The sequence below is a fragment of the Terrapene carolina genome, unplaced genomic scaffold, assembly GCF_002925995.2.
Source record: "Terrapene carolina triunguis isolate 2854851 unplaced genomic scaffold, T_m_triunguis-2.0 Scaffold95, whole genome shotgun sequence".
In the NCBI taxonomy this organism is placed as follows: Eukaryota; Metazoa; Chordata; order Testudines; family Emydidae; genus Terrapene; species Terrapene triunguis.
This window is the reverse complement of record NW_020664446.1, coordinates 13514566-13539493: the sequence shown is the minus strand read 5'-3', so window position 1 is coordinate 13539493 and position 24928 is coordinate 13514566. Positions and strand designations below refer to the sequence as shown.

The following is a 24928-nucleotide window of genomic DNA, read 5'->3' as shown; positions in this document are numbered from 1 at the left end:
TTTAAAATATCTATAAAAATAGATCATATACCTGAATAAACAGCAGAACATAAAAAGTAGCGTCTATCCAACAGAGATTTCATTTCTTTTAATTTACAGTTAATATGCAGTCTATACAATTCATATTAATGTAGCGAGCTGCATAGACACTCTTCTAATAAACCAATGGAATCTCATTTTTACTCCGGTGTGATTATTTCGTGTTACTAACAGCACGACCTCTTTGAACATTCTACGTACTGGGTTTGGTCCTGGGTTGCATGTGCAAAGTGAGTACTATTCCTGTAGTTCTGTGGGTAAATTCCAATGCACAGTAACTGACTATATCCCTGGTGCTGCAAGCACTTACAAACATGCTTAGCTTTAAGTATGCAAGATGTTCCAATTAAGTCAATGGGACTACTCATGTGAGTAAAGTTAAGCATGTGCCTATGTGTTTGCAGGACCAGGGTCCAAATTACACTATTCTGATTCTCCAGTGACTTTTACACCAGAAATGCACACCTGCAGATAGACATTCTTCAGGGTACTGGGAAGAGACAAAAGTGTGCCACATCTCCATCCCCATCTGTCCATTCCCTGTTCTCTGCACCAGTGACTCACAGGGGAATTTTAATTCCTGAATTGATGGTCCTCTCATTCTTGTTTAGGGAGAACCAAAAGGGGGAAAGTATCCCAGCTGGCTGTATGTGAAAATAGGCAAAATCACTTCCTAAGACAAATGCTGAATAAATCACAAAAGAAGAATGCCCCTCTGGAAAAACAAAAAACAAACAACCGAAAGTTCACACTCCCATGTGAGAGCCTCTGTAATGTTCCCCAAAGTTAGTAACCACATATTGCAACATGCAAATACACACTGAGAAAGCAATCCTCCATACTAGACAAAGTCAAATGCTGCAATTTCCATGTTCTACATACCAGGCTAAAATCTTGCACAGAAAACGTACAGCAGGGAGGGTAACAGGAAGAGAGACATATGTCTCACCAGGGGATATCACTTGCAGAACAGCTATGCAGCACTGTGAGATGTTGTTACTAAGTGAGGTCCCTGTACAGGAGCTTTGAATTTTTCATTACAGCAGCCTCATGGCTGCTCTAGTTAACATAAGCAATTTACATCAACTTTACTCAGGCACCAGCCAGAGACTAAGGCTGTATGCAAGCCTTCTAGCCTGGGTAGATAGACATGTGCTAAGGGGGCTCAAGTTAATACACTAAACATAGCAGTGTGAAAGTTGCAGCTTGGGCTGGAGCTCGGGCTCTTAGCCCACTTGACCCCTAGACCAAGCTCCAGAACGAGCCACAACATCCACACTATATTTTTTAGAATGCTAGTTCGATTGCTAGCACAAGTCTGTTTACCCAGGCTGGGATGCTCACACCCAGCTTCAGTGCAGATCTACCCTTACTCTTCAGGGTCTAGGATATCTAAATGACTGCCTAAATTTCTGGGATAAAGACCATGGTCAGCAACTCCACTCCTCTGGCACAATGGAACGTTCCAACCTTCTACAATGAGGGAAAAGCTCATCTGTGCAGGAGACAGGTGTAAGACTATGGAATGAACTCCCGCATTAACTGAGGACCATTCATCACAAACCTCACCACATTTCGTTGTAGGTACAAGATGCATTTCTTTGATTTGCCTTCACTAATACAAACATATAGCAACCAGTATATTTAAAAATAATAACAAAAAAATTACCAAAACAAAACACTCCACTGCAAACTCTTCTCCTCCCGTGGAGAAGATGAGAGAACAAACATGGGATGGATGTTAGTCACATTGCTCAATGCACTACTGGAAGGTGCTCTGATACTGCATTCATCATCATAGTATAACAAGCTTAGTAGAAGAATAGAACAGAACACAGGTGCAGCTGCCTACATATAGTGCAATACAGTGGAGAATCAATCCCACTGTTTTACTGCAGGGATGAAAAACAGAAGAGATGCAGCTATATTGACGAAGAGAGTGAATCTATTTATAAAGTAAGTGTAGACAGACAGACTGAAAAGTAAATATATTGTAGGTTGCACTATTGCTATTCAAACCTTAGTGCTAAATGCTTCACAAATTGTTTATTTTACATTGTAATGTGTTAGATGCTAGTCCTAGAAATCAATGTGCTTCTGAGAACCAGCAACAGCTTAACTTTCTCAACAAAACAGAGTTATGATTTAGGACTCATACAACTCTCTCCGTTCTCAAAGTTAAATAGCATTTGCTAATGAATTATAAGAAAGACTGATGCAACTGGAGGTGTCCTCTACCAATCCCCCACTAGTTTAGAGCAGCTGCTTTTCAACTGTCACAGGTAAGTCTCAAAGTTCAGTGTGAATTGCCTACACTAAACGCACTGTAGTTATGTTGGTTCTTGTGGAGAATATCAATCAGTATACACAATGGAGCTGAAGACAGAAGAATTGAGTCTAGCCTTTTGGGGTTATGGCTTTGGTCCTGTGACATGTTCCTCAATATACTTTTTGTCAATGAACATGTCATATCTTGGGAGATCTACAAGCAGTTCTTTGGAAACATGCTTTTACATAAAGATGAATGATTGTGGTCTCAACGTTCTTTGAAGCTTATTGCAAAGAGACATGTGAATTACTTTGTTTTCCCTCTAGAGCATACATTGTTCACATGCAACATCTGGTGAATACAATAGCTTTTCCCCTAATCTCCTCTTCATATTGATAGGTACATCTTCAAAAACAAGTGGACAGTGAGGGAGGGAGGGAGGGAAGGAGGGGGATGAAAGGGGATGGTTCTCTCCTGCCTTACATCTTGTGTAGTCATTTACCCCTTTGCAAAGTTACTGGTAAAGTGTGTGTAGAAAGGTACCAGATAGGAATGGTAGCATTTTACACCTACTTTGCACAAGCATAAATAACTAAACAAGGCTCAAGGCAGGGAGAACACCACATTTCCCCCCCAAATGTTGTCATGTCCCCAGAGATATGCCGCCAGAAAACATGTGATAAGATTTTTCCTTTATTAAGAAAATAATCTCAAAATTTGGCAAAAACAAGGTAAATTCTTACACAATGCAGCGTTAATCCTTAAAAATCTTTGGGAAAAATATACTTGAAATATAATAAGGGCTCAATCCTGCCTCCACTGAAGTCAGTGCCAAAACTGATCAGATGCTAGACTTTTCTCCCCCCCCCCCCGATACACAAAAGAAAATATTTGGGCAACTAAGTCTATGAAGTTTGTGTTAGCAGATGTGAGAATTTATTATCGGGATGCAGATTTATGTGTAAAAGAAACACTGTTAGTAGATAGTGAATGTAAAACACCTCTTCTTGACCATAAACAAGGAGTAATGGTCTCAAGTTGCAATGGGGGAGGTTTAGGTTGGATATTAGGAAAAACTTTTTCACTAGGAGGATGGTGAAGCACTGGAATGGGTTGATAGGGAGGTGGTGGAATCTCCTTCCTTGGAGGTTTTTAAGGTCAGGCTTGACAAAGCCTGGCTAGGATGATTTAGTTGGGAATTGGTCCTGCTTTGAGCAGGGGGTTGGACCAGATGACCTCCTGAGGTCCCTTCCAACCCTGATATTCTATGATTCTATGATAAAAGATCTTACACAATAACTTATTTTAACTAATGGATTCACACCTGATTATCCTTTTCATTGAAAGATAGTAACATTATTTAGTTCATAAGAACTAAGAAGTGTGAGTGATAAAGGTATTAATTTAGGAACAGAGCCCAGGGGCTCTGTGATACTTTATGAAATTGCCATATGACCTTTAATGCTAGGTGACGATAACGTGACTCTGTTGCAGTTTTGACAGAAGAACCAACTTTATGGGTTCTGTGGTTTTTATTCTGAAAAAAAATCTTAAAATCAATCAAACTTTTCCCTAAAACTACCTACACTACACATTTTACTGACTATCTAAAAATAAGCAATACAATTACTAAATCGGAGTTACATTGGGATTGAGTTAATAAATGAACAATAATATGGAATGGATTCACCAATTGACCAAAATTTTTCTATGAACACAATCAATGTTTATATCATGAAGTTAGCATAACATATGATCAATTTTTATACAGAACATCCTTGGAAACTTAAAAAGGCATCATCGACTTCCCAACTCTTGGAAATAGTGCTGAGGCCCTGTCAAAGTTTCTGCACGCCAGCTACCTTTCACCCTGGGCTCTTACTCTGCCCAATTTACTCATTGTGACAGTTTCTAACTTCCACTTTTATGACAAAGCAGCTTCTATAACACTTTTTTTTTTATCTAAAACCTAAATATGCACATGCTATTTCTTCTGACACTCATACTTTCATTCTCATTCACACCTTAAAAAGTGTAGAGGAAAAAAATCCATAATATAGTAGACTTCTCCATGAAAGAGAGAGAGTTCTTTAAAGAGAAATGACTTCGCTATATTATCAGATAGAGTCCTTTATAGTTTGTTAATAAGACTAAAATTATTGTAATCTCAGTTGTAATTAACATGGAAAAATTAACCTACAAATATTTAGAAAAATATATATATTTAAATGGCATTTTTGTCCGACAGATGAAAAGGAGTGCTAAAGAAGACTATCGTATACTACAATAATCATGCAGAAAGAATCATAATGGAAAGAGACTCATTTACTGCAAATGGCAATGGATCAGGCCCATAGAAAATTCCTAATAAAACAGAAATGATACAAGAAATACTTTAAGGAAAACTGAATATAGCATTTGCAGTTCCCTTTTAGTAAGACATCTATCCCTAGGGTGCATTAGGGGGATGGAAAAACAACTTGGTTTTCCTTTTATATGAACATTCAAGGACATTTTTGAAGTTATTCTGCATTTCATTGCACTACATTAAATGCACTGTGCTGCATTAAAATACTTCCAGGCGTTATTATAATTCTGAAAGGAAAAACTGTGACCCAACTAGTGTGTCAGTTACCTGCATCATGAGTAGCAATACAGGATGGGACACACTCTCCACTGGGCTGCTACATCCTGCCCTCATGCAGAAAGATGGGAGGAAGCAGAAAGGGGCAGGTAGAGGGTGGACCCTTGGCTCCCCTCCCCAACACACTCACTAGGATAGCTTTACCAAGGCACTGGGAAATAGGGTGACCAGACAGGAAATGTGAAAAATCAGGACAGGGAGTGGGGGGTAATATAAGAAAAAGACCCAAAAATCGGGACTGTCCCTATAAAATCGGGACATCTGGTCACCCTACTGGGAAACATATGCTGCACGGTGTATAGACCTGATGCATTTTACTCTTTCTCCAGAGCAGAGGGTGAGTGAGGGAGAGATTGTGACTCAAACAACATGCTGCCCCTTCCTCTTACACAATTGAGCCCTAAAGTTGCACTGGAATATGGGGTGGTAAAAACCTGTACTGTAACTGTTGGTTTTCAACATGTTTATTCCACTCAGATGTGCACACACCCAGACAAAACCAGACAACTTTGATTAGCAGTACCCATCGGAGGAGGAGGCACTTGTGCCCTGTGCCCCTGGCTATTTAAGGGCAATGCCACCCCAACCACCTCAGGTCCTTCGCACTGAACGTCAAGAGTAGGCACTCCTGTGCAGAAAGGATGGAAGGTGGGTCATGGAATACATGTCTGCACCCATCAAAGAACAACAGTTATCACACATGTCAGTAACCGTTTTTTTTCTTTGAGTGGTTGCAGACGTATTCCACTCAGGTGACTTACAAGCAGAACTCACAGGAGGTGGGGCTCTGCCTACTTAAACAATGACTGCAGAACTGCCTTCCCAAAGTTTGCATCTGACCTAGATGCAGCAGTAATAGTATAGTGCTTGGTAAAAGTATGTACAGAAGACCAAGCAGCAGCCCTGCAAATTTCCAGTATTGAAGCATCACTGAGGAATGTTATCGATGTTGCTTGGGCCCTTATTGAATGAGCCCATAATCTCTACAGAGGTATGGTCTGAGTTACTTCATATGCTGTAGTGATGCAGGAAGTTATCCGTCTTGAAATCATCTGTGCAGAGACCACCTGACCCTTCATTTGATCCATATAGCAGACAAAAATTCGAGATGATGCCTGAAAAGGCTTAGTCCTCCCTACGTAAAATGCTGAGCACCATCTCACATCCAACAAATATCTAGCGAACAGGGGCCAGCAAACAGGGAGTTTGAGAGGGAGATCCCCTGCTGAAGAAAGAGCAAGCACTAATTCTTGGGGTGAGTGAGCTTGTTTGTCTCTGCTTTTTCTTTTGGCTTGCTTAAAATGTACAGTGTGGTCTGTTGGGGATTGTGTGTTTGGGGACTGTGTGGGAGCAGGGACCAGAGGCTCACTAACTGCTAGATGAGTGCACTAGCAATGCTCTAGCCTCCTGTGCTTTGATCCTTGATGACCTCCACAAATATTGATTTGATCCATCCACCGCACAAGGGACTGCAGGACACATGGCAACACATGCACTAGGCCAGCAGTTCTCAAACTGGGGTATGCGGACCCCTGGGGGTCTACGAGGGTACTCAGGGGGTCTGCGAGTCATGTCTGGGGCCGCCAGCCCCACTGATCAACTCCTCCTCCTCCCTCCCAGTGCCTGTTGCACGCCACGAAACAGCTGTTCAGCGGCATGCAGGCGGCACTGGAAGGGAGGGAGAGGAGCGGGGACGGGGCATGCTCAGGGGAGGGAGCGGAAAGAGGTGGGGAAGATGAGGGGCAGGAGTGGAGCGGGGGCAGGAAGAGGTGGGGTGGGGCCTTGGGGGAACGGGTGGAGTGGGAGCGGGGCCTGCGGCTAAGCGGGGTTTGAGCACCCCCGGGGAAAATTAGAAGCCATCTTGGCAGTCTGCAAAAAGTTTTAAATCAAAATGGGGGTCCTTGGGTTGCTAAAGTTTGAGAACCGCTGCAATAGGCCATCCAATGACTGACAATTTGGGTGATATATCAACTTGAGCCAGGCCTGAAAAGGACGAAGACACAACCTCATATGCTGTACTACATAAGTACAGGTGGCCATATCACCTAGCAACATCAGGCATACACAAATCATAGTGGAAGGGTGAGATTGGAGGGATAGACACACATGATGAATTATCTGAAAATTACTTGGTAGAAACACCCTCAAACCTGGAGAATCTAGCATCGCTCCAATGAACTCAATTTTTGCATTGCTACTAAAGTTGATTTTTCTCTGTTTACGATCAGACCCAGGTGGTTGAAAAGATGTAATGTGAACTGGACACGGTTAAGGAACTGATCTCTGGGCTTGCCCCTCACTAACCAATCCTCCGGGTAAGGAAAGACATGTATTCCTCTCTTCCTGAGATGTGCAGCTACTACAGCCATGGCATTTGGTAAAAACCATAAGAGCCAAAGAGAGGCCAAAGGGGAGCACAGTGTATTGATGATGCTGCCTGGGATGACTACAAACCGCAGAAGCTTCCTGTGGCTCAGGAAAATCACCACATGGAAATAGGCATCCTGGAGATTGAGGGATCACACAGTCCGTTGTTGTGACTCAAAATGGGGAGAATAGTAGCTAGGGTAACCATGCGGAATCTCATGTACCTGTTGAGATTGCAGAGATTGCAAGTAGATCTCACTCCTCCCTGGGACTTGGGAAACGGTGTTGCAGGGAAACTTCCTCTATAGCCCCCAAAGCCTACAGAGTCTGGACCTGCAATAGGAGCAGTGAAGGGGTCCCTGAGGATGGATGGGCAGGGAGTGGGAAGCGGGGAATGGACAGAAATTGAATGGTATAACACAATCCCACAGTGCCCATGACCCATTTGTCTGCGGCTATTGCCTCCCAAGCATTGTGGATGTGAGAAAGCCTATCCCTGAATGGCAGGAAGTTCACAACTGGAACGCTGCTCTCGGGCTAACCGTCTAAATGGTTGCTTGCCCAAAGCTTGGGGAGGATGGGTTGGCTGGTTAAAGTTAGACCCAGAAGGTGTTCTGTTGTGCAACTTATACCCCTCCCTGGAGTTGTCTTGATGCCTTGATAGATCAGGTGTCTGCCAGAAATACCACTTGCTCCTGCTGTTGCTGGGATATAAACTCCCAATGAATGCAGAGTCCTTAAACAAATGTAAAGTCTCATCCACTCTGTCAGAAAACAAAAAACAACCCTGGAAAGGTTGGTCTTTATGCTCTACTGGACCTCTGGAGCTATGCCAGAGTTCTGCAACCATGAGCTCTTTTTCATCATGATTGTTGAAGCCATAACTCTGGAAGCTGCATCCACTATGTCCAGTGCCAACTGCAAAGATGCCCTGGCAACCAGGTGACCTTCTGCAATAAACACCTGAATTCTTCCCTGAAGTATTCAGGCAACGTGTTCATCAATTTGGCTATAGATTTCCAATTCACAAAATTATATTTCAGTAACTGCACCTGCGGATTTCCAATGCGGATTTGTAAGAACACAGTCAAATATTTTTTTCTTAGACTTTTTGTCCTTGAGCGTGGACTTATATCTCCCTTCCCAGGATCTCTCATTAGCTGCTGAGTTAGGGGCCAGATGAGAACAGAAACACTGGAAACCCTGCATAGGAATGTAATGCCACTTGTCAGTGTGCTTCACTGTAGGAGGAAGGAAGCTGGGGTATGCCACAAAGTCTTAGCAGGTGCTAACAGTGCTTCATTTATAGGGAGAGCAACTCTCCCCAGGGCTGAGGACTGAAGAATGTCCACCAACTCGTGGTATTTTCACACACAAACTCAACCTGAATACCCAAGGCTGAAGACATTCACTGCAGGAGATCCTGGTGTGACTTAAAACCCTCAGCCACTGGAGAGGAAGATTCCTGTACTGCAGAGACAGCTGGTGTTAAGGAAGATGAAAGAAGCAGTGCCATTGGAACCTCCTGCAGCAGCACAGGTCCTTGTATAAGCAACCCAGGCTGAACCTCCTCTCAGACTCCATCTGAGTCTGCAAAATAGATGGCTGGAGAGGGGATACCACGGGTTGGCTGTGCGACCATGACCTGGAGTGGGCTGAGGATCGGGACTTTACAGACTGAGGAACGTCCCATGGATTCCAACAAGGTCACTGAAGATAGGGATATAACATTGGTGCCAGTAGGCAGTGGGCCAAGAGCCCGTCTCTATTGTGAGAGTGGTGCCAATCTCAGTACTGATTGTGATCCATAGGAGGTCTCAACAAGCTACGAGAACATGTCTCAAAAACAAGGGAGAGGGGGAGGATGTCCCCAAGCTCGATCCCAACAATCCCCCACCAAGTTATTGAAGGCAAGGGGGGAACCACCCCAGGTGGAGCAAGCAAACATCCAGCCTCGTCTGAAGCCCAATAACACTGGTTGCATCAGTACAAAGGTAGATAGAGAAGTCAATGTCTTAAGGACTGGCAGAGGCATCACACTCCTACATGGTACCGAAACAGAAGATGGCACCAAAGCCAGGGTTGGTACCCATCCTGTAGATGTGGTCTGCATTGCAGTCATCTGTGGTAAAGAAGTTAGTGACTGTGCCAATGGGCTCCTCATTATTGAGGCCAACTTCAGCTTCCCACTCTGTGTCTTAGGCGGTGCCAAAGATGGTGCTGACAACTGAGACAAGTCTGCAATCAATCCAGGACCGCACATAAGAAGTCCCAGAAGCTGAATACTCCTGAATAATTGAGAGACAAAATGGGTGAGATAATATGTTTTATTAGACCAACTTCTATTGGTGAGAGAGAAGCTTTTGAGCTTACACAGAGCTTGGTCCAATAAAAGATATTACCACATCCACCTTGTCTCGCTAATATCCTGGGACCAACATGGCTAGAACAACACTGCACATAACCTGAGTAATTGGAGAGTCAGGAACAGAGAGGCAAAGCACTGACACTGCACGGTACACTAATGGTGTGGAAATAGCTGGTACCAATGTCATTGGTACCAGACTCAGTGGGCATCTGACATACAGTATTGGAGTCAATGGGAGAGCGTCCAGCTGACGGTGCCTGGTAGAGGACCAAGCTCCATCCTGTGTACCGTAAAAATCATGGTGCCGGTCTGCATTTCTCCTTAAAAAGGAGTGGCTGCAATCCATTGTGAAGATCTTTTTCTCGGAGGACTCTAGGAAGGAGAATGATCTCTCTTCTGCCTGGGGGAGACATCAGAGCCTGGCCAAGGACCACCGGCTTGCTAGAGTTCCTAAGTTGTGAATATGTGAATAAGTGGGCCTCCTGGCCTGTTCCATACCATGAAGCCTGAGGCACAAGATCCCTTACCACCTGCATTCTTTTCTTGAAAGATCTGCAGATGGAGTACCATTTTTAATGTGTCCTTCTCCCAGGCACACCATGCACTGTGTGTAGGAGTTGCTATTGGGAAGAGCCACCCCACACGATGAACAATGTTTAAATCCTGGTGAGGCCATCTCACAAGGACAACTATCTATCCTAACTACTATATCTAAAACTAAGTTGCTATTAAGCTAATTGCTAATTATATACAACAAAATCCCAGAAAGACTGAGATACGAAAGCGTGAGGTAAATACCACACAGAATGCTCTGACTCACGCCGCAGGCTGTATAAAGGAATTGAGGGGAGTTGGGATGGCGCTGGCCCTAAATAGCCAAAGGTGGGACTAAGGGCCACAGGGAGTGAGTGCCGCCCCTACGGGCAATGCTAAGCAAAGTTCTCTGGCTTTGGTACACTGGGCATGTGCACGCCTGAATGAAATGCTCATTAGCAACCACTTGAAGAAGAATTTGTTTTTGCAATAGAATTCATATTCAAAGAATTTTGTTTATTTAATTTGGTTATATTCATCGCAAAACAACCACCTACAATATGTCTTTTAATATCAGATGAAAATATGTTTGATGTAAAATATAAAATATAGACAGTTTACTGCAGCCATACCCCCAAGGCTGTGATCTCAAAAATGTCTTCAGCAAAGCAGACTCTTTCAGTTCATGTAGTGGAGATTATAAAAGAATAGCTCACCCTTGTTTATTTGTTTTATCCCAAACGGTGTTTGAGAGTCAATGGGTGACTTTTTCTGATCTAGTACCAAACAGATACCTCGCTATGTTACTGTGTGGGGGGCTACTTTTGATTCTCTTTGCATCATAGAATTTTTAGAAATAGTTATTACAAAAAAATGTTACTGTATAATTTTCTTCCTACTGCAAGATGACTTTAATGACACAGCAAACATTAAGGTGTTTGTGGTACTGAAATAATTCAAGTCTTTTATAAATACTTCAGTTTAGTTTTTACTTTCAGAACAATAACCTGATTTATTAGCTCCAGCTGGTTCAATATTTACTCATTTAAAAAAAAATGTTTTACAGGCTTGAGCACTTGAGATTACAAGCTGACAACAGGCGTCCCCCCTAAATGTATCAGTTTCTTACTGAAAGCTGGACAATAAAGATATGCACAAGGTCATAATGCAAAGGATACTGTATATGGAAAAGCCCTTGGAAAGTAACTTTTTTTTGTTTAATGAAATCATACTAAAGAGAATATGTAGCACAGATTAACTAAGTGAAAGCCTTATTTCATGCATATTTAGTAAAACATCATACAGCTTCACACCACTGAACAATAATGTTTTACAGTCTGTTGTGAAAAAATGTATGGACTTGGAAAATATACTGGATTTGGAACTGGAAGCAAGCACAGAACTCATACTTCCCCCCCCCCCCTTTTTGACTTTTTTTTAAATAAAAAAAGAGCTAACCCTAATACAAAGCTACTGAACTGATCCTCCCAGCTCCACCAGAGTCCAATTGCCTTTATTACATACACCTTAATACAGTATATAATACACAAAACCCCTCGATCCCCAAAGCAGCTTTACAAGCAGAAAACCCCACAGATTCCTCTTTTGAAAAACAAAATATAGAAAAACAATACCATTAGTGCCTCAGTTCTGGTTTGGTCAATTTTCTTCCAACTTCTAACAATTTTATGACCTTTTAAATAATAGACAACTGTTCAGATTTACCACTAAAATATATTGACCTGTTAAACTCAGTATGCACAGCTTCCGACTCTGCATTGCCAGTATCAATGAGTTCACATTCATTTCAGCCTTGAATTTAGCTTGACAGCAGTTTATGGAATGCTGAAACTCCAGTGAGAACTGGCATAACCTATCAGAGTATCTACCAATACAATCATGTTGGTAAGTTACTTGAGGAGAATTAAAAAGAGGCTACATTTTTTATTTGTTGGTTGAATGTCATGACATGACAACTACAAGTGATCTAATAGTTGCTTCTGTCCATTGTAGTCTCAATATATATTGCTGTTGACAGGAAGTGCAGAGACTCAAGTACAGAGTAAGGGCATAACACTCAGCTAAATGTAAAAGTAATTAAAGGGCATAGCACTCTCATGTAAAGGTAATTAAATACTACAAGTCACCAGAAAACAAACAACAATACAGTATACTATAGCTAGTACCAACTGAAGAGAGAGAAAACAGTGAAAGTCATTTTCATCTCTGTCTCTCTTTATAAAAAGAGCAACTCCCTATTTCAAGGTTAGTAAAACATATACATTATCATGTCGTATTAATTTTTAAAGAGCTGGTGTACACAAAAACCATTATGATAGACACTCTCTTGATCTAACAAATTATCTTACTGATCGAGGAAAGCACTAGGATGGACTATTCCCCTGTTAAGTAATGGCCTGTGCAGATTAGGTTTATGGTGTTATGGACAGACACATGGTCCCACTTCATAGCAGATGTAGGAGAATTTCAACTTACATTCTCTTTATTTACCCTGATGTTATAATTCATTTCCATACTTTGGTGTGTTCAGTTGAAAACTGCTCTGGAGGAGTCTCACTGCCATGTATTTACTATATCCCAAGGCAAGATTCCCATGCACATACTTTGTTAAGTCTCTCATTTATGTAACAGCAGCCCTGGAGGTAGAGATACATATCTTTTGCTTTGAACTCAGTGAACCTTGTATCTTTCTAATGAAATAAGATGTTGGCAGCATTCTACTTATTAATTCTACTGAATATAGAACATCTACAATGTCATTTATTCACAAAGTTTACACATATACACACACAGTTTTCTTATGCTTGAAAACAATCAGATTATATATTTTGATTCTGGTAATTTAGAAATATCCACAAACCAATAATTTAATTAATAAACTCTACTCATACCATAGCAAAATTGCTGAAACACCTACATTTAATCAGTCAACCAAAATTTCTGCTAATTGTTCCAGTCAAGCATGAAATTTGTTGGCAATTCTGTTCAATCCAAATCCTATATTTCCAGCCAAGCAATTTTTGTAGCAATTATATAGTATGTGTGCAAAATAAACTTTGTGAGGCAGCAGGATACCTTTTGATAAACAATCCGAACACAAATAGACATTTAGAACTGAAAGTGAATTCACAGATCTTATAGACTCAGGGGTGAAAGTAACTTAAAGGACTTGCTGGTACTCCGGAGTCTTGAGGAGGGGCGTGGCCTCCACCGGAAGAGGCGGGGCCTTTAAATCCCCAGGCCTAGGGCTGTGGTAGCAGCAGCTGGGAGCCCCAAGCCCTTTAAATCACCCCGAGCTCTCAGCTGTAGAGGTATCTGGGAGCCCTGGGGTTTGGGGGCGATTTAAAGGGGGCGATTTAAAGGGCCCGGGGCTCTAGCTGCTGCTACCGCAGTGGAGCCCCAGGCCCTTTAAATTACCGATGGAGCCCCGGGGCTCCAGCAGCTGGGCCTGGGGCTCCAGCTGCTGCTACCCTCCAGGGCCTTTTAAATAATCTCCGGAGCCCTGCTGCTGGAGCCCTGGGGTAGCAGCGGCAGGTCTCAGGTGGCTATTTAAAGGGCCCGGGGTGGTAGAGGCAGCGGGAGCCCCGAACCCTTTCAATAGCCACCAGAGCCTGCCACCGCTACCCCAGGGCTCCGGCAGGCTTCGGGGGCTATTTAAAGGGCCCGGGCCCTTTAAATTGTCCCTGGAGCCCTGGGGTAGCGGCAGTGGGGCTCCAGCGGTGATTTAAAGGGCCCGGGGCGGTAGCGGCGGCAGGAGCCCTGGGCCCTTTAAATCACCACCCGAGCCCCGCCGCCGCTACCCCAGGGCTCTGGCAGCGGGGCTCTGGCGGCAATTTAAAGGGCCCTGGGCTCCAGCCCTTTAAATTGCTGCCTCAGGAAGCCGGTCCACCCCGGTATGGCGCACCAGCTCTTGCCAGCAGGGGTGGCAGGTTTGTAGAAATTTTGGTGGTGCCCAGAACCTGCCCCTGCCCAAACTCTGCCCTCCCCCAACTCCACCCCCACCTGCCCAAGGCTCTGGGAGGGAGTTTGGGTGGGGGAGAAGGTCTGGGGTGCAGGCCCTGGGCTGGGGCAGGGGACTGGGGTGCAGGAGGGGTGCAGGGTGCAGGCTCTGGGAGGGAGTTTGGGGATGGGAGGGAGTGCGGAGGGAGGGGGTGCAGGTTCTGGGAGGGAGTTTGGGGATAAGAGGGGGTGAGGAGGGTGGGGGTGCAGGGGTGAGGGCTGTGGGGTGAGGCTGGGGGTGGATTTGGGGTGTGGCTGGGGATGAGTGGTTTGGGATGTGGGAGGGGACTCAGGGCTGAGGCAGAGGGTTAGGGTGCATGGGGATGAGGGCTCTGGCTGGGGCTGGAGATGAGGGGTTTGGGGTGTTGGAGAGGCTCAGGGCTAGGGCAGAGGGTTGGGGTGCGGGGGGATGAGGGCTGGGGGTGTGGGCTCTGGGGTGGGGCAGGGCTGGGGATGAGTTTGGGGTGCAGGCAGGCTGCCCTGGGACTGGAGCCAGAGAGGAGGACTCCCCCCAGCCCTCTCCCTGCCGGCAGCAGCGAGCTCTGGGGTAGGGACCCCCTTCTCTCCCCCAGCAGCACACTCACCCCCCCACTGCCACTGCACGTGCTCCTAGGGCCCCTCTCAGGTCCAGGAATCCCCCTCGCCTTCCCTGTGATGGGTACCGTGCCGGGGTGGGGGGCTGCTATCACATGTGCGCCTCCTCCCCTGCTGCTGCCCCTCACTGTAGCCTCACTGGGTGTGGGGGATGGGGCTGCCCCTTGCCCAGCGTGGGGCAAGAGCGGTGACTGCGGGCAGGGGGGGCGGCTGTACTGGTGGAGGGTCCCACTGGAAAATGAAAGGGTCTGAAGGGAAAGGGCAGCCTGTACTGGCAGTTGTGGAAGGGGGACACTAGGACCCTGCGGTGGCAGTTAATGCAGGCAGGCAGCATGGAGCTTCAGGGGAGAGACACTGAAGGGAGATGCATGGGGGCAGCAAAGGGGGGCCAGCCCACACTCAGGGGAGGTGCGAGGGGGGGCAGCAGGTGGGGCCAGGGGGGAGACCCGGCCCCGAACATTCGTGGAGCTGGGTCCCCGGACCCTCAATATTGCTGGAGCCGGGAGGAGGAGTCAGAAAGGGAGAGAATGTTCCATTTTCTTGCCGGTCCTCCGTACCGGCCCGTACCGGGTTACTTTCACCTCTGTTTAGACTATATCGTTAACATGAAGCAGCTTTATGCTGCTATTAATATTAAAATATTAGGGCCTGATTCTCATTTACACCAGCCTATTACACCCTCTTTTCAGGCATCTCTACCCTGTCACAGGGGTGTAAAGTCACTCTAGGGTAAATAAATAATCAGGCCCTAGCTCTCTGAGTTTCAAAAATGTGTTTTCTGGAGGCTTAGAAATTGGATAAATAATATAACATTATAGATTACAAAACTGTAAGTTCATTGTACAGAGTTAGGTGCATGAACTTTACCAAGACATGTACCAATTTTCAGACAAGCAGGTTTTTAACAAAAATCAAAATCACAATGATATTATCCTATTTATAAGGTGATGCAGGGTGAAAAGTGTGAATTAGGCAACTTTTTCCAGGCAGACATTCACTATTAATAGATTGCGCATATGCCAAAAAAGGGAAATAACATTTTTAAAATTTGAAATATTGTTGGCCTGATTCCAGGCTATAGGCTTCACCTTTTCCACTTTGTGTTTAACAGACGTGGTACATAGGATACCAGGCATCATAACTCTGTGACCAGCATGCATAGTATCTAGATTAATTCTGTTCTTTGATTAATAGACTCATCGCTTTCATATACATCTAGATATAAATCTAAAGAGAGCAGCAAAACATTTATGCCAATTTAAGGTCATTAGGTCTTAGCAGTGTTATATTACTGTACTTTTAGACACAACAAATCCTGCATCTTGGCAAGGGTTAGACTAAATGACCCTTGCAGTCCCTTCTAACCCTATGGCTCTATGATTCTATGATTGTACAAGACCACGGTACCTGGAAATAAATACAGTGTGAAACCTATTAAATTTAATTTTAAGACAAACACTTTTTATGCTTTTTCTCTTGTATAGAAAAATATAAAGTAGACTGTCTGAGGGAGGAGTTATTAGAGGGATTAAATTGTTCTCTTCCTAGGTGAGTGCTCTACCATAATAAAAGAATGATCGTATATATTTATTTTTCATATAGCATCCTTCATAGACCATATGACAAAAGGCTATTCAGAGAGTATCAGTCATTAGCTAAAGCGAAAAGAAAGGCTTTAAAGCAAGATTTAAAATAAAGTGAATCAGTAGTCTAGGAGACAAAAAGTTTTCCACATAAATGAGGCAGCACAATTGAAAGGGCGACTTCTAGCCATGCAGAGTTACAGGAAAAAGAAAGAGAAAACGAAGTCTGGATGAACAGAGTGAGTAGGCAGGGGAGTAGGCACAGCATGTTAGAGGTCAAAGTGTACAACAAATCAGTGTAAGTGCTTTAAAGCAGAAAGGCAATTTTGAATTGGATTTGGATATGGTAGAAAGCCAGAGAAAGTGACAGAGAATAAGCTGATATAGTTTCCTTTTTCTAGTGGCAGGAGTGTCATCTGACCACATTATTCTGGACCCCAGAAGTTTAGAGTGCATGGATTTAGAAAGACTACAAAATATGGTAGTACAATAGTCAAGACAAGGAATAATTAAGGCATGAATAAGGATTTTAGAAGGAAAAAAGATCAGGGTTAGGACTACTTACATCATGGTCCAGAGAGGACATTAAGCTGATTTACAGTCAAAGGTGGTGTCAGAGGAAAAAACATAGTTCAAGGACAAAGATGACTCCACAGTTTCTGACCTTGCAAGAAAAGTGTGGGTATGAGACGAGGCAAATGATAGTAGAAGTAGTGCCAGTGGATAAAGAGGGAATTTGAAATATTCAATAGTAGAAAAATATGGTGTCGCCAGGACTATCAAGAGAGAAAAAAAATGAGGGGAAATGGAAAATTCAGAAAGAAAGTGCACAGAAAGGAGAATTAGAAGTCATTTACATATAAATTGTCCAAGGTAGAGACTAGCTATGAATCTTCCTAGAAGAAGAAAAGCAAAGGGCCTGATTCTCAATTACATTAAGGCCATTTTACCCAAATCTAGCAGGGCAAAGGGGCCTTAAAATGGGAGTAAACAATATTTACTTACAGCCACTCTACACTGCCAAAGCAGTGTAATGTTGTGTAAGCACAGAAGACAACGAGGACCATGATGTTCAATGGGGCAATCAAAAGTGCAGGGAGACAAGAAGAAATACTCTTCCCCCAGGAATGAAAGTGGACTGATTACAGAAACAGGATTCAAACTCTGAGAGGAGAGTTTTGGAAACACCAGCTGCTTCATCACAATAAAGTGTAATGCTGATAAAGCATACTACCAGCTTAATTTTGTACAAAATAATCAAGTATGCTTAGGTTGTGCTTTTTAAAATTGCTCATTAAATTATTTAAATTAAACAAGAAAGTAAACCCAGTTTAACTGGATTTGTTTGCAAAGCAAGTTAAAAAAAACCTGACACTTTATTGGCAGGGGAAAACAATAAATAGCCTATTAGAATAAACTTCAATTATCAAAAATCACAAAGCCCAACTACCGGATCTTATTGTACCTTAGCAAATCACCCTTATTTCTTAATAACCATTTATGGCAAAATGACAGTCACTGGGCTGGAGGCAAGGATTCTAACTTTCCCATTGAACTAAATGGGAAACAACATTTTGATCTTTGCCTTAGACCTACAATGACTCCTTGAAATTAAAAACCATTCAATGTACTGTAAATGCTTCTAACTGCTGAATAAAGGAAATAAGACTAGATGTTCTTTTGATTCTATAATTCTTGAGCCCCCCTTAACTTGACAGAAGTAATTAAATGTGTACATGGAAATCTGAAGTGCCTACAAGGGGTTCAGTTAGTTACTAAGGGTGAGATCTACAAAGGGACTTCGGCATTGCAACGCTGAGCACAACAGGGCCTAGAAAAAATGAGTATTGTTCCTGTGATACACAAAGCCGAGTTAGGCACCTAGGCTCCCTATATAATGAATGTGGGGAGACAGGCACCTAGGAATGCGACCCATGAAAGCCAGCACTCTAGAAGGGAAGCTGCCTAAGCTAGCTAGTGGGAGATGCCAGCCGGAAGAGTGTGTGCTAAGCCCACCCCTCTCATGGAGATAGGTACCTAGGTCCAGGCTGCAGGAATATGCCTAGCTCTGCTTAGCAACCCATGTATGGAACCCGGCCACCTGGAGTCAGATGGCTTAGGTGCCTACGCTGCTTCTTGTGGGAATGAGTTAGGCATCTGCCTCACTCTATGAAGCAGAAGCCGCGGTCCCAGTAGTTAGAGCACTTGCCTGTGATGTGGGAGACCCAGGTTCAATTCCTCCCCCTCTCTGCCAGAGGGGGAGAAAACATTTGAACAGGTGTCTCCCACTTCTCAGGAGAGTGCTCTAACCACTGAGCTATGGCATATTCTGATGTGGGGCTCCCTTGATCTCCCCCGTTGAAGCTGTTCCAATGTGGATAAATAATGAAAGAGCGATTGGAGCATGAGGTCTGGACTCAGAGCCTCCCAGGCAGTGCCCTAATCACTGTACTACACAGTCATTCTCTCTCTCTGTTCTAACAACTGTTTAATTATTTATCCAAAGTCGAACAGTCATTGGAGGCACCATCACCGCCTGCTTTGGATGGATTTTGAATGGGACCCAATCCAGTAGGCAACCTCTGAGCATGCCTGCCAGATCGGGCCCTATATGTGACTTAGGCGGCTGAATGTTTCCCCCGAATTTGTGAATCACTCTGGGGCTTAGGCAAGAGATAGGAGGCATCCAGATGCCTAAAGGGAGGCAGCAGTGCACATGCTAAAAGGCTGAAACTTAGGTGCCTAGGGAACTTTTACTTTGAAAACTTCGGTGCTGAGTGAAGTTAGGTTCCTTCAGGGTTTGGTGTGAGTTTGGTGGATTGCAGTGGAGCCAAAACTGTGACTTATGTGCCTAAACCTGAGACTTAGGCCCTTAGTACATTTGTGGATCTGGGCTTAAGTGGCTACTGGAAATTCAACAAGTCTATTGGATGTGACTAAGAAGACTACCACACATTTATATACAATAATATTAAATAAGGAGCATTGATTTGGCAAAAACTATGTCCAGTTTATGAAGTGCAGAAACCAGATGTATATTTTTATTATAATGGGGCCAAATCCTTACTCAGCTCTTACTCAGGCAATGATACTTTTTCCTTTGGCCTACAGTGGTATGGCAGTTTAGGGACTAATTAATTATTATTGTACACCTCTACCTCGATATAACGCTGTCCTCGGGAGCCAAAATATCTTACCGTATTATAGGTGAAACTGCATTATATCGAACTTGTTTTGATCCACCGGAGTGCGCAGCCCTGCTCCCCCCCCCCGCCCCGGCGCACTGCTTTACCTCGTTATATCCAAATTCGTGTTATATCAGGTCACGTTATATGGGAGTAGAGGTGTATACGGTTTGTTTATAATAGTGCTCACTGTGTGCTAAGTGCCTCCAGGCAGACATGAAGCTCACAATCTAAGGACAGAGCTTAGGGGGAATGGGAAATATATATATATATATATATATATATTTAAATAATGTACATGTCAACTAGAATCACTGTAAGCAGCATGGTGGAAGTGGGCTCTCGAAATGGACTTGTACATGGAAGGAGCAGAGGCCTGGCGAATGAGCTCAGAATCTAAAGAGTCCCTAAATGGTTTAGCGATTGTGATGGAAGTAAAAGGATGGATCTTGGATCAAGTGAGGAGCAAGAAGCAACAGGATTTGGAAATGGCCTGGATGTGTCGAGTAAAGAAGTTATAGGAGTCAAAAATAACCCTCAGATTGTGGACTTGAGTGATGGGAAGAATGATATTGCTGTTAACATTGACAGTTAAGGGGAATGGGAGGGAAGATAAGTAGTTTGGTTTTGGCTATGTTAAGTTTAAGGGGATGATGAGACATCCAAGAGGAAATGCCAGAAAGACAGGCCAAGATGACAGATTGGATGAAAGGCAATATATCAGTGTTGTAGAGGTAGATTTCTGCATCATCAGCAGTTGAAGGTACATGAATGGATGAAACAACCTAGAGATAGGGTGTAAATTGGACAGAGCAGTGGCCAATGACAAGGCCCTGGAAAACCCCCATCAGCTGTGAGAGACAGAAGGAAGAAGATGCTGAGTAAACGGACATAGAGGATGATGGCCAGTATCAGAAAAGTGCACTGATGATGCTGAGGAGAAGATAATGATAGAATCAAAAACAGCAGAAAAATGAGGATTAAGGATGTCCATCAAACTTGGTTTTTCAGTACTTTCTACTCAGCTATTGCAAATGCAGGTGGTTGTAAAAAAGGCACAAGGATGATCGAAGTCCATGGAATTCTATTTTTGCTATTTGAACCAGTTATTTATTTTAAATACTGAGAATGGCCAAACAGTACCAAAAGTCTCAAATTATAAGACATATTTTTGCCAATTCTAGATAAAAATGACAATTTTGCAAAATAAAACCTTACAGTGGAGCAGTTGCTTGCCATATTTTTAAATGCAATTTGCACAATAAGATAGGATCCAATGAAATGTCACTGTATATCACACTGGAAGTACTGTATATACATGCGGATGTATTGACACTGTACTGGATCATCAATATTAATGCACAGTTCTCATGTAAATTCACAACATCATGTAAGCTAGACAATATTAATGAGCAGTATTCTTACTGTGCAATTTGAGTGGGAGACCTGCAGTACTGTATGTAATGGTTCCACTGACATTATATTGTGCCCAAAGGACCAACGGATCAATACAATGTCATTGGAAGTGCTAGAGTTATTTCAGTGTCAATAAAAGAATAGCCACTGTGTCATTGACTTTATATCTGGTCCAAAGCACCCATGAATCAGATACAATGTCAATGGAAGGTTGGGGCAGGGGTTGCAATGAAAGCATCTCACAGTTATCGACATTATAATGGGAGCTCTTAGTATGTCAATGTAAGTGCCATTACAACATTTTTGGGGGGAAGTTACTGTATATTTTTTCATTTTTATTTTATATATATAAAGTTAAAGGAACACAATGTGCATCAATAGCATAGCAATATGAAAATAATGTTGGGAATTTAACTTAATCCAACAAAAACGGAACTATGGCTGCTGATCTATTTTTATTGTGCCCTTTTGTGTTTAAGTATTGCAGTGCAGCTATCCACATACTTATCTAAATCCACTTATAACCTAATAGAAAGCTGAGAATCAAGAACAGAGTGGCAGCTGTCACTTTTATTACCTTGCTTTTGTAAGTTCAAGATAGACCTGTAATGTAATTTTAATTTATCTCTCTCTTACACAGTAGACTGCATGGGCCAATCAATAAATTGCATCATTTTCATTTAATCTTCAGTAACACATTGTTTTAGTACAGACTACAGTGTACTGTAATGCTAGGAAAACTTCGAATAGTCTCTATTCTGTATATATGTGTGTGTGTGTGTGTGTGTGTGTGTGTGTATATATATCAGACAAAATACAACTCACAGTGAGTACTAAATTAATTACCAGAACATGCTTAGAGTAGGAGAAAAAAACTGAAAAAACTGTAAAAACATAACTGAAGGATTTCGGTTTCCACCTCCATTACTTGTTAAATAAAAGATGTCATAGAAGAAAACATAGCAATTAATGTTAGATGTTTACTTCTAAAGTTTTAATTAAATCAGCAGTATGAAAACAATCAAAGTTAGGAATCCCCACCTTCCACCCATTCTTTCCCCACCCCAAAAAAGAACGGAGCTAAAATGTTCTCAAACAGAATTACACAAACTTCAAAATGCCAATTAACTTGAAACTGCAGCACTGGGATCTTGAGTCTCAAGTCTCAGTAACTGGAAGCTTCTTCCGTTTCAAGATAAGAGAAAAGTGTAAGGCTCCTGCAGGTGGGGGCACTAAGTGCTGCAATGTTTGGTCACAAAACAGCAAAGCTTCTTGGCAAGGATAGTGAATTTTTATGCATTACATATTCAAAGTACCCAAATTATGTTAGCAAGAACAATTACTATTGCCTCCTATCTAGTAGCAGGAGAGAGCACCTCAATTTGATAAGGGCTCAATAGAAGCTTTTTTTAAATACCATGATTCTGCTTTTCACATTGTCCACTCCTCCAAGAACCTTAGAGGTCTGACAAACTGTTTTTAATCTTCCATTGAAAGAAGCTATTTAGAAAAGCAAGAGAAGCTTTGAATTTAAGAGGAACTGCCAACAATTCTGGAAAAATTTCAGTTATCCCACCTCACTCCCAAGTTTCACCATAAATAAGATAAAGTAATAACCGCGAACATAATATTGTAAATAAACGTAAAGAAATACAGTAAATATAATCTACCAAAAAGGCAGCCTTGATTAGATATTCATTATTATCCTTATGTTATTCTCTCTCCATTTTCAGGTGAAATTTCCAGAATCCATTTCATGCATTATTGCACTATTCCAATATTGCATTGCCTGGCATATTATGATTTCTCTTTCAGTGTATAGCGTTTACAATAAAGGGATGTAATAATATAGCCATTAACCACAAATGAAAACATGTGCTATATATTGTGTCCTTTAAACCTCACAAATAAAACAACAATATTGAAATTCAACTCTCAGCGTTTTGGGGGGGTTGTTTTTTACAGTAATCTCTGTTAATTAAGATAGATGTGAACTGTTAACTAGAGGGCACTGTGTACTCTAAGGACTAAACATAAGGTTTGTTTCCTCGTTAATACCTGTATCTTAAATTCCTTCGACACTCATCCATCAAGAAAGGGCTGCTAGGTGAACTGATTGTCACTCTAGCCTAGGCTAATAGATTCTCCAGTGGCTTTTGTTACAACTCATGTCACACTATTAAAACTATGCTCCTTGAAAATGGCATAACATATGTAGCTGAGACTTGTCAGCTCTGGGTAATCAGACTCTGCTTGGTTTCAGAAGCAGATGCAGATGAGACGAGCAATATAAATATGCAAATCACAATGGTCCCTTGTCAGCACCACTGTTCCTACCTCTAATGGCCCTCGTAGAAAGTCTGTTTGCTCAGCTCCTACTTCCAGTGCTACATCGACAGAAGCAAAGGGACGGCTGGCCATCTGCTGTCGCTCCCGCATAAGTTGCTGATGGGGGAAAAACGATGTTTTAACAAAGCATTTTAAAAAGTAATGTAAAAGTATTCATCTGTTTTACTTTACATCCAATTACAATGTAACAATATAGGTAGCATGCATGTAGCCACGTCTAGAATGCTAAAGATAGAAATTATTACATTATCACCACACAATATTTATTTGAGGGCTGAAACGAGAGGGCATTTGTTGTCTACAAATGGACTTTCCCCCTCAAGTCAACTGAAATGTACTCCAAATAACTGCCCGTGTTCCTGGCCACTCCAAATAATGTAGGTGTTTCTCCAAGCTGGAAGCAAATATGTGAAATGGTAGAAAAAGATAGTTATTTGAAGTCTAACTTCATTGATAAATCAGAGAATGAACACCTGCCAAGAACAAGTCCATTCAGCCTTCAAATTCCCCATGCTTTTTTGTACTGAAGCCAGACAGAGTTATTAGTGTCAGTGCTTACAATTATATATAGCAGCTCTTCTCCAATTATTTAAACATGAAGAATACCGTGTTGGTATTGGGGAGCTTGTGCCAATGTGCTGAAAAACTCAGTTATGCTCATATAGTCCCTTGTGCACATGCCAGTGAGCACATAAGTCTCAACCAATACCACAAAGCTAATTTATATTTCTTCCTCAACCTGTAATTATAATACTCATTAAACCATGGTGAATAAAAATGATGACCAGAACAAGATATTACAACTTTTACTTCTCTGGTTCTGTGCAACTAATAAAAGCTCTATTAAATATTTAAAGTTGTGCAATTAAAGTTGGGTCCTCCCTCAAATGAAGAGGATGTGACAGCATCTAGAAAAAGCAAAATGCTCGCAAAAATGCTTTATGAGAAAAGATCTAGGTTCCATTTTCTTGGGATTTTTTCCTCTACTATTTCCTTGCATAGCCTAAAATATTAGACACTGGCCTTTGAATGTAAATGCTGTCAGCACTGTGACATACTGTTCATTAAATTCCCTTTGAGATAATAAAGGGTATACAAGCAAATACCTGAAGGCAGCTTATTATTTAATGCTCTTGATTTAATGCCTGTTACAATGCTACAAAGTACATTCATAACATTTCTCATGCATTTTTGTTCTCAATTTGTATTTTAATTTTTTCTCATAAATATAAAATACCATTGTTGACATTACAATGAAAATAATGTGATTGTCACCTAACTGATAGCCACTATGATCCTAAGTTCTGATCCTGTCAATGTGCACTGCACCTGGTAGGAAACATTTGCAGAATTGGGCCCCTTATTTGTCATGCCCGTTGAATAATTGATAGGTCTGTGGGCGAAACTACACACTGTATATTCAGACTGAACAAACGCATATTTTGAATATTTAGATTATTAATAACAGACAAGTAATTCATTTAAAAATGAACTCAGAAAGCTCTCAGTCAATAATTACAATTAATCAATATTGTGTATTCATAGATTTTACAGCCAGAA

The 24928-nt window shown here is 42.3% G+C and overlaps 1 protein-coding gene across 1 annotated transcript in view; it reads right to left on the bottom strand.

The window, feature by feature from the left end:
- The window catches only part of ATRNL1 (attractin like 1), a 998829-nt gene that overhangs the window by 175269 nt on the left and 798632 nt on the right, over positions 1–24928 (bottom strand). Inside the window, exon 27 of the mRNA XM_026651053.2 lies at positions 23357–23464. Within this exon, the coding sequence (XP_026506838.1) occupies positions 23357–23464 (108 nt within the window). The remainder of the gene's footprint in view (positions 1–23356; positions 23465–24928) is intronic.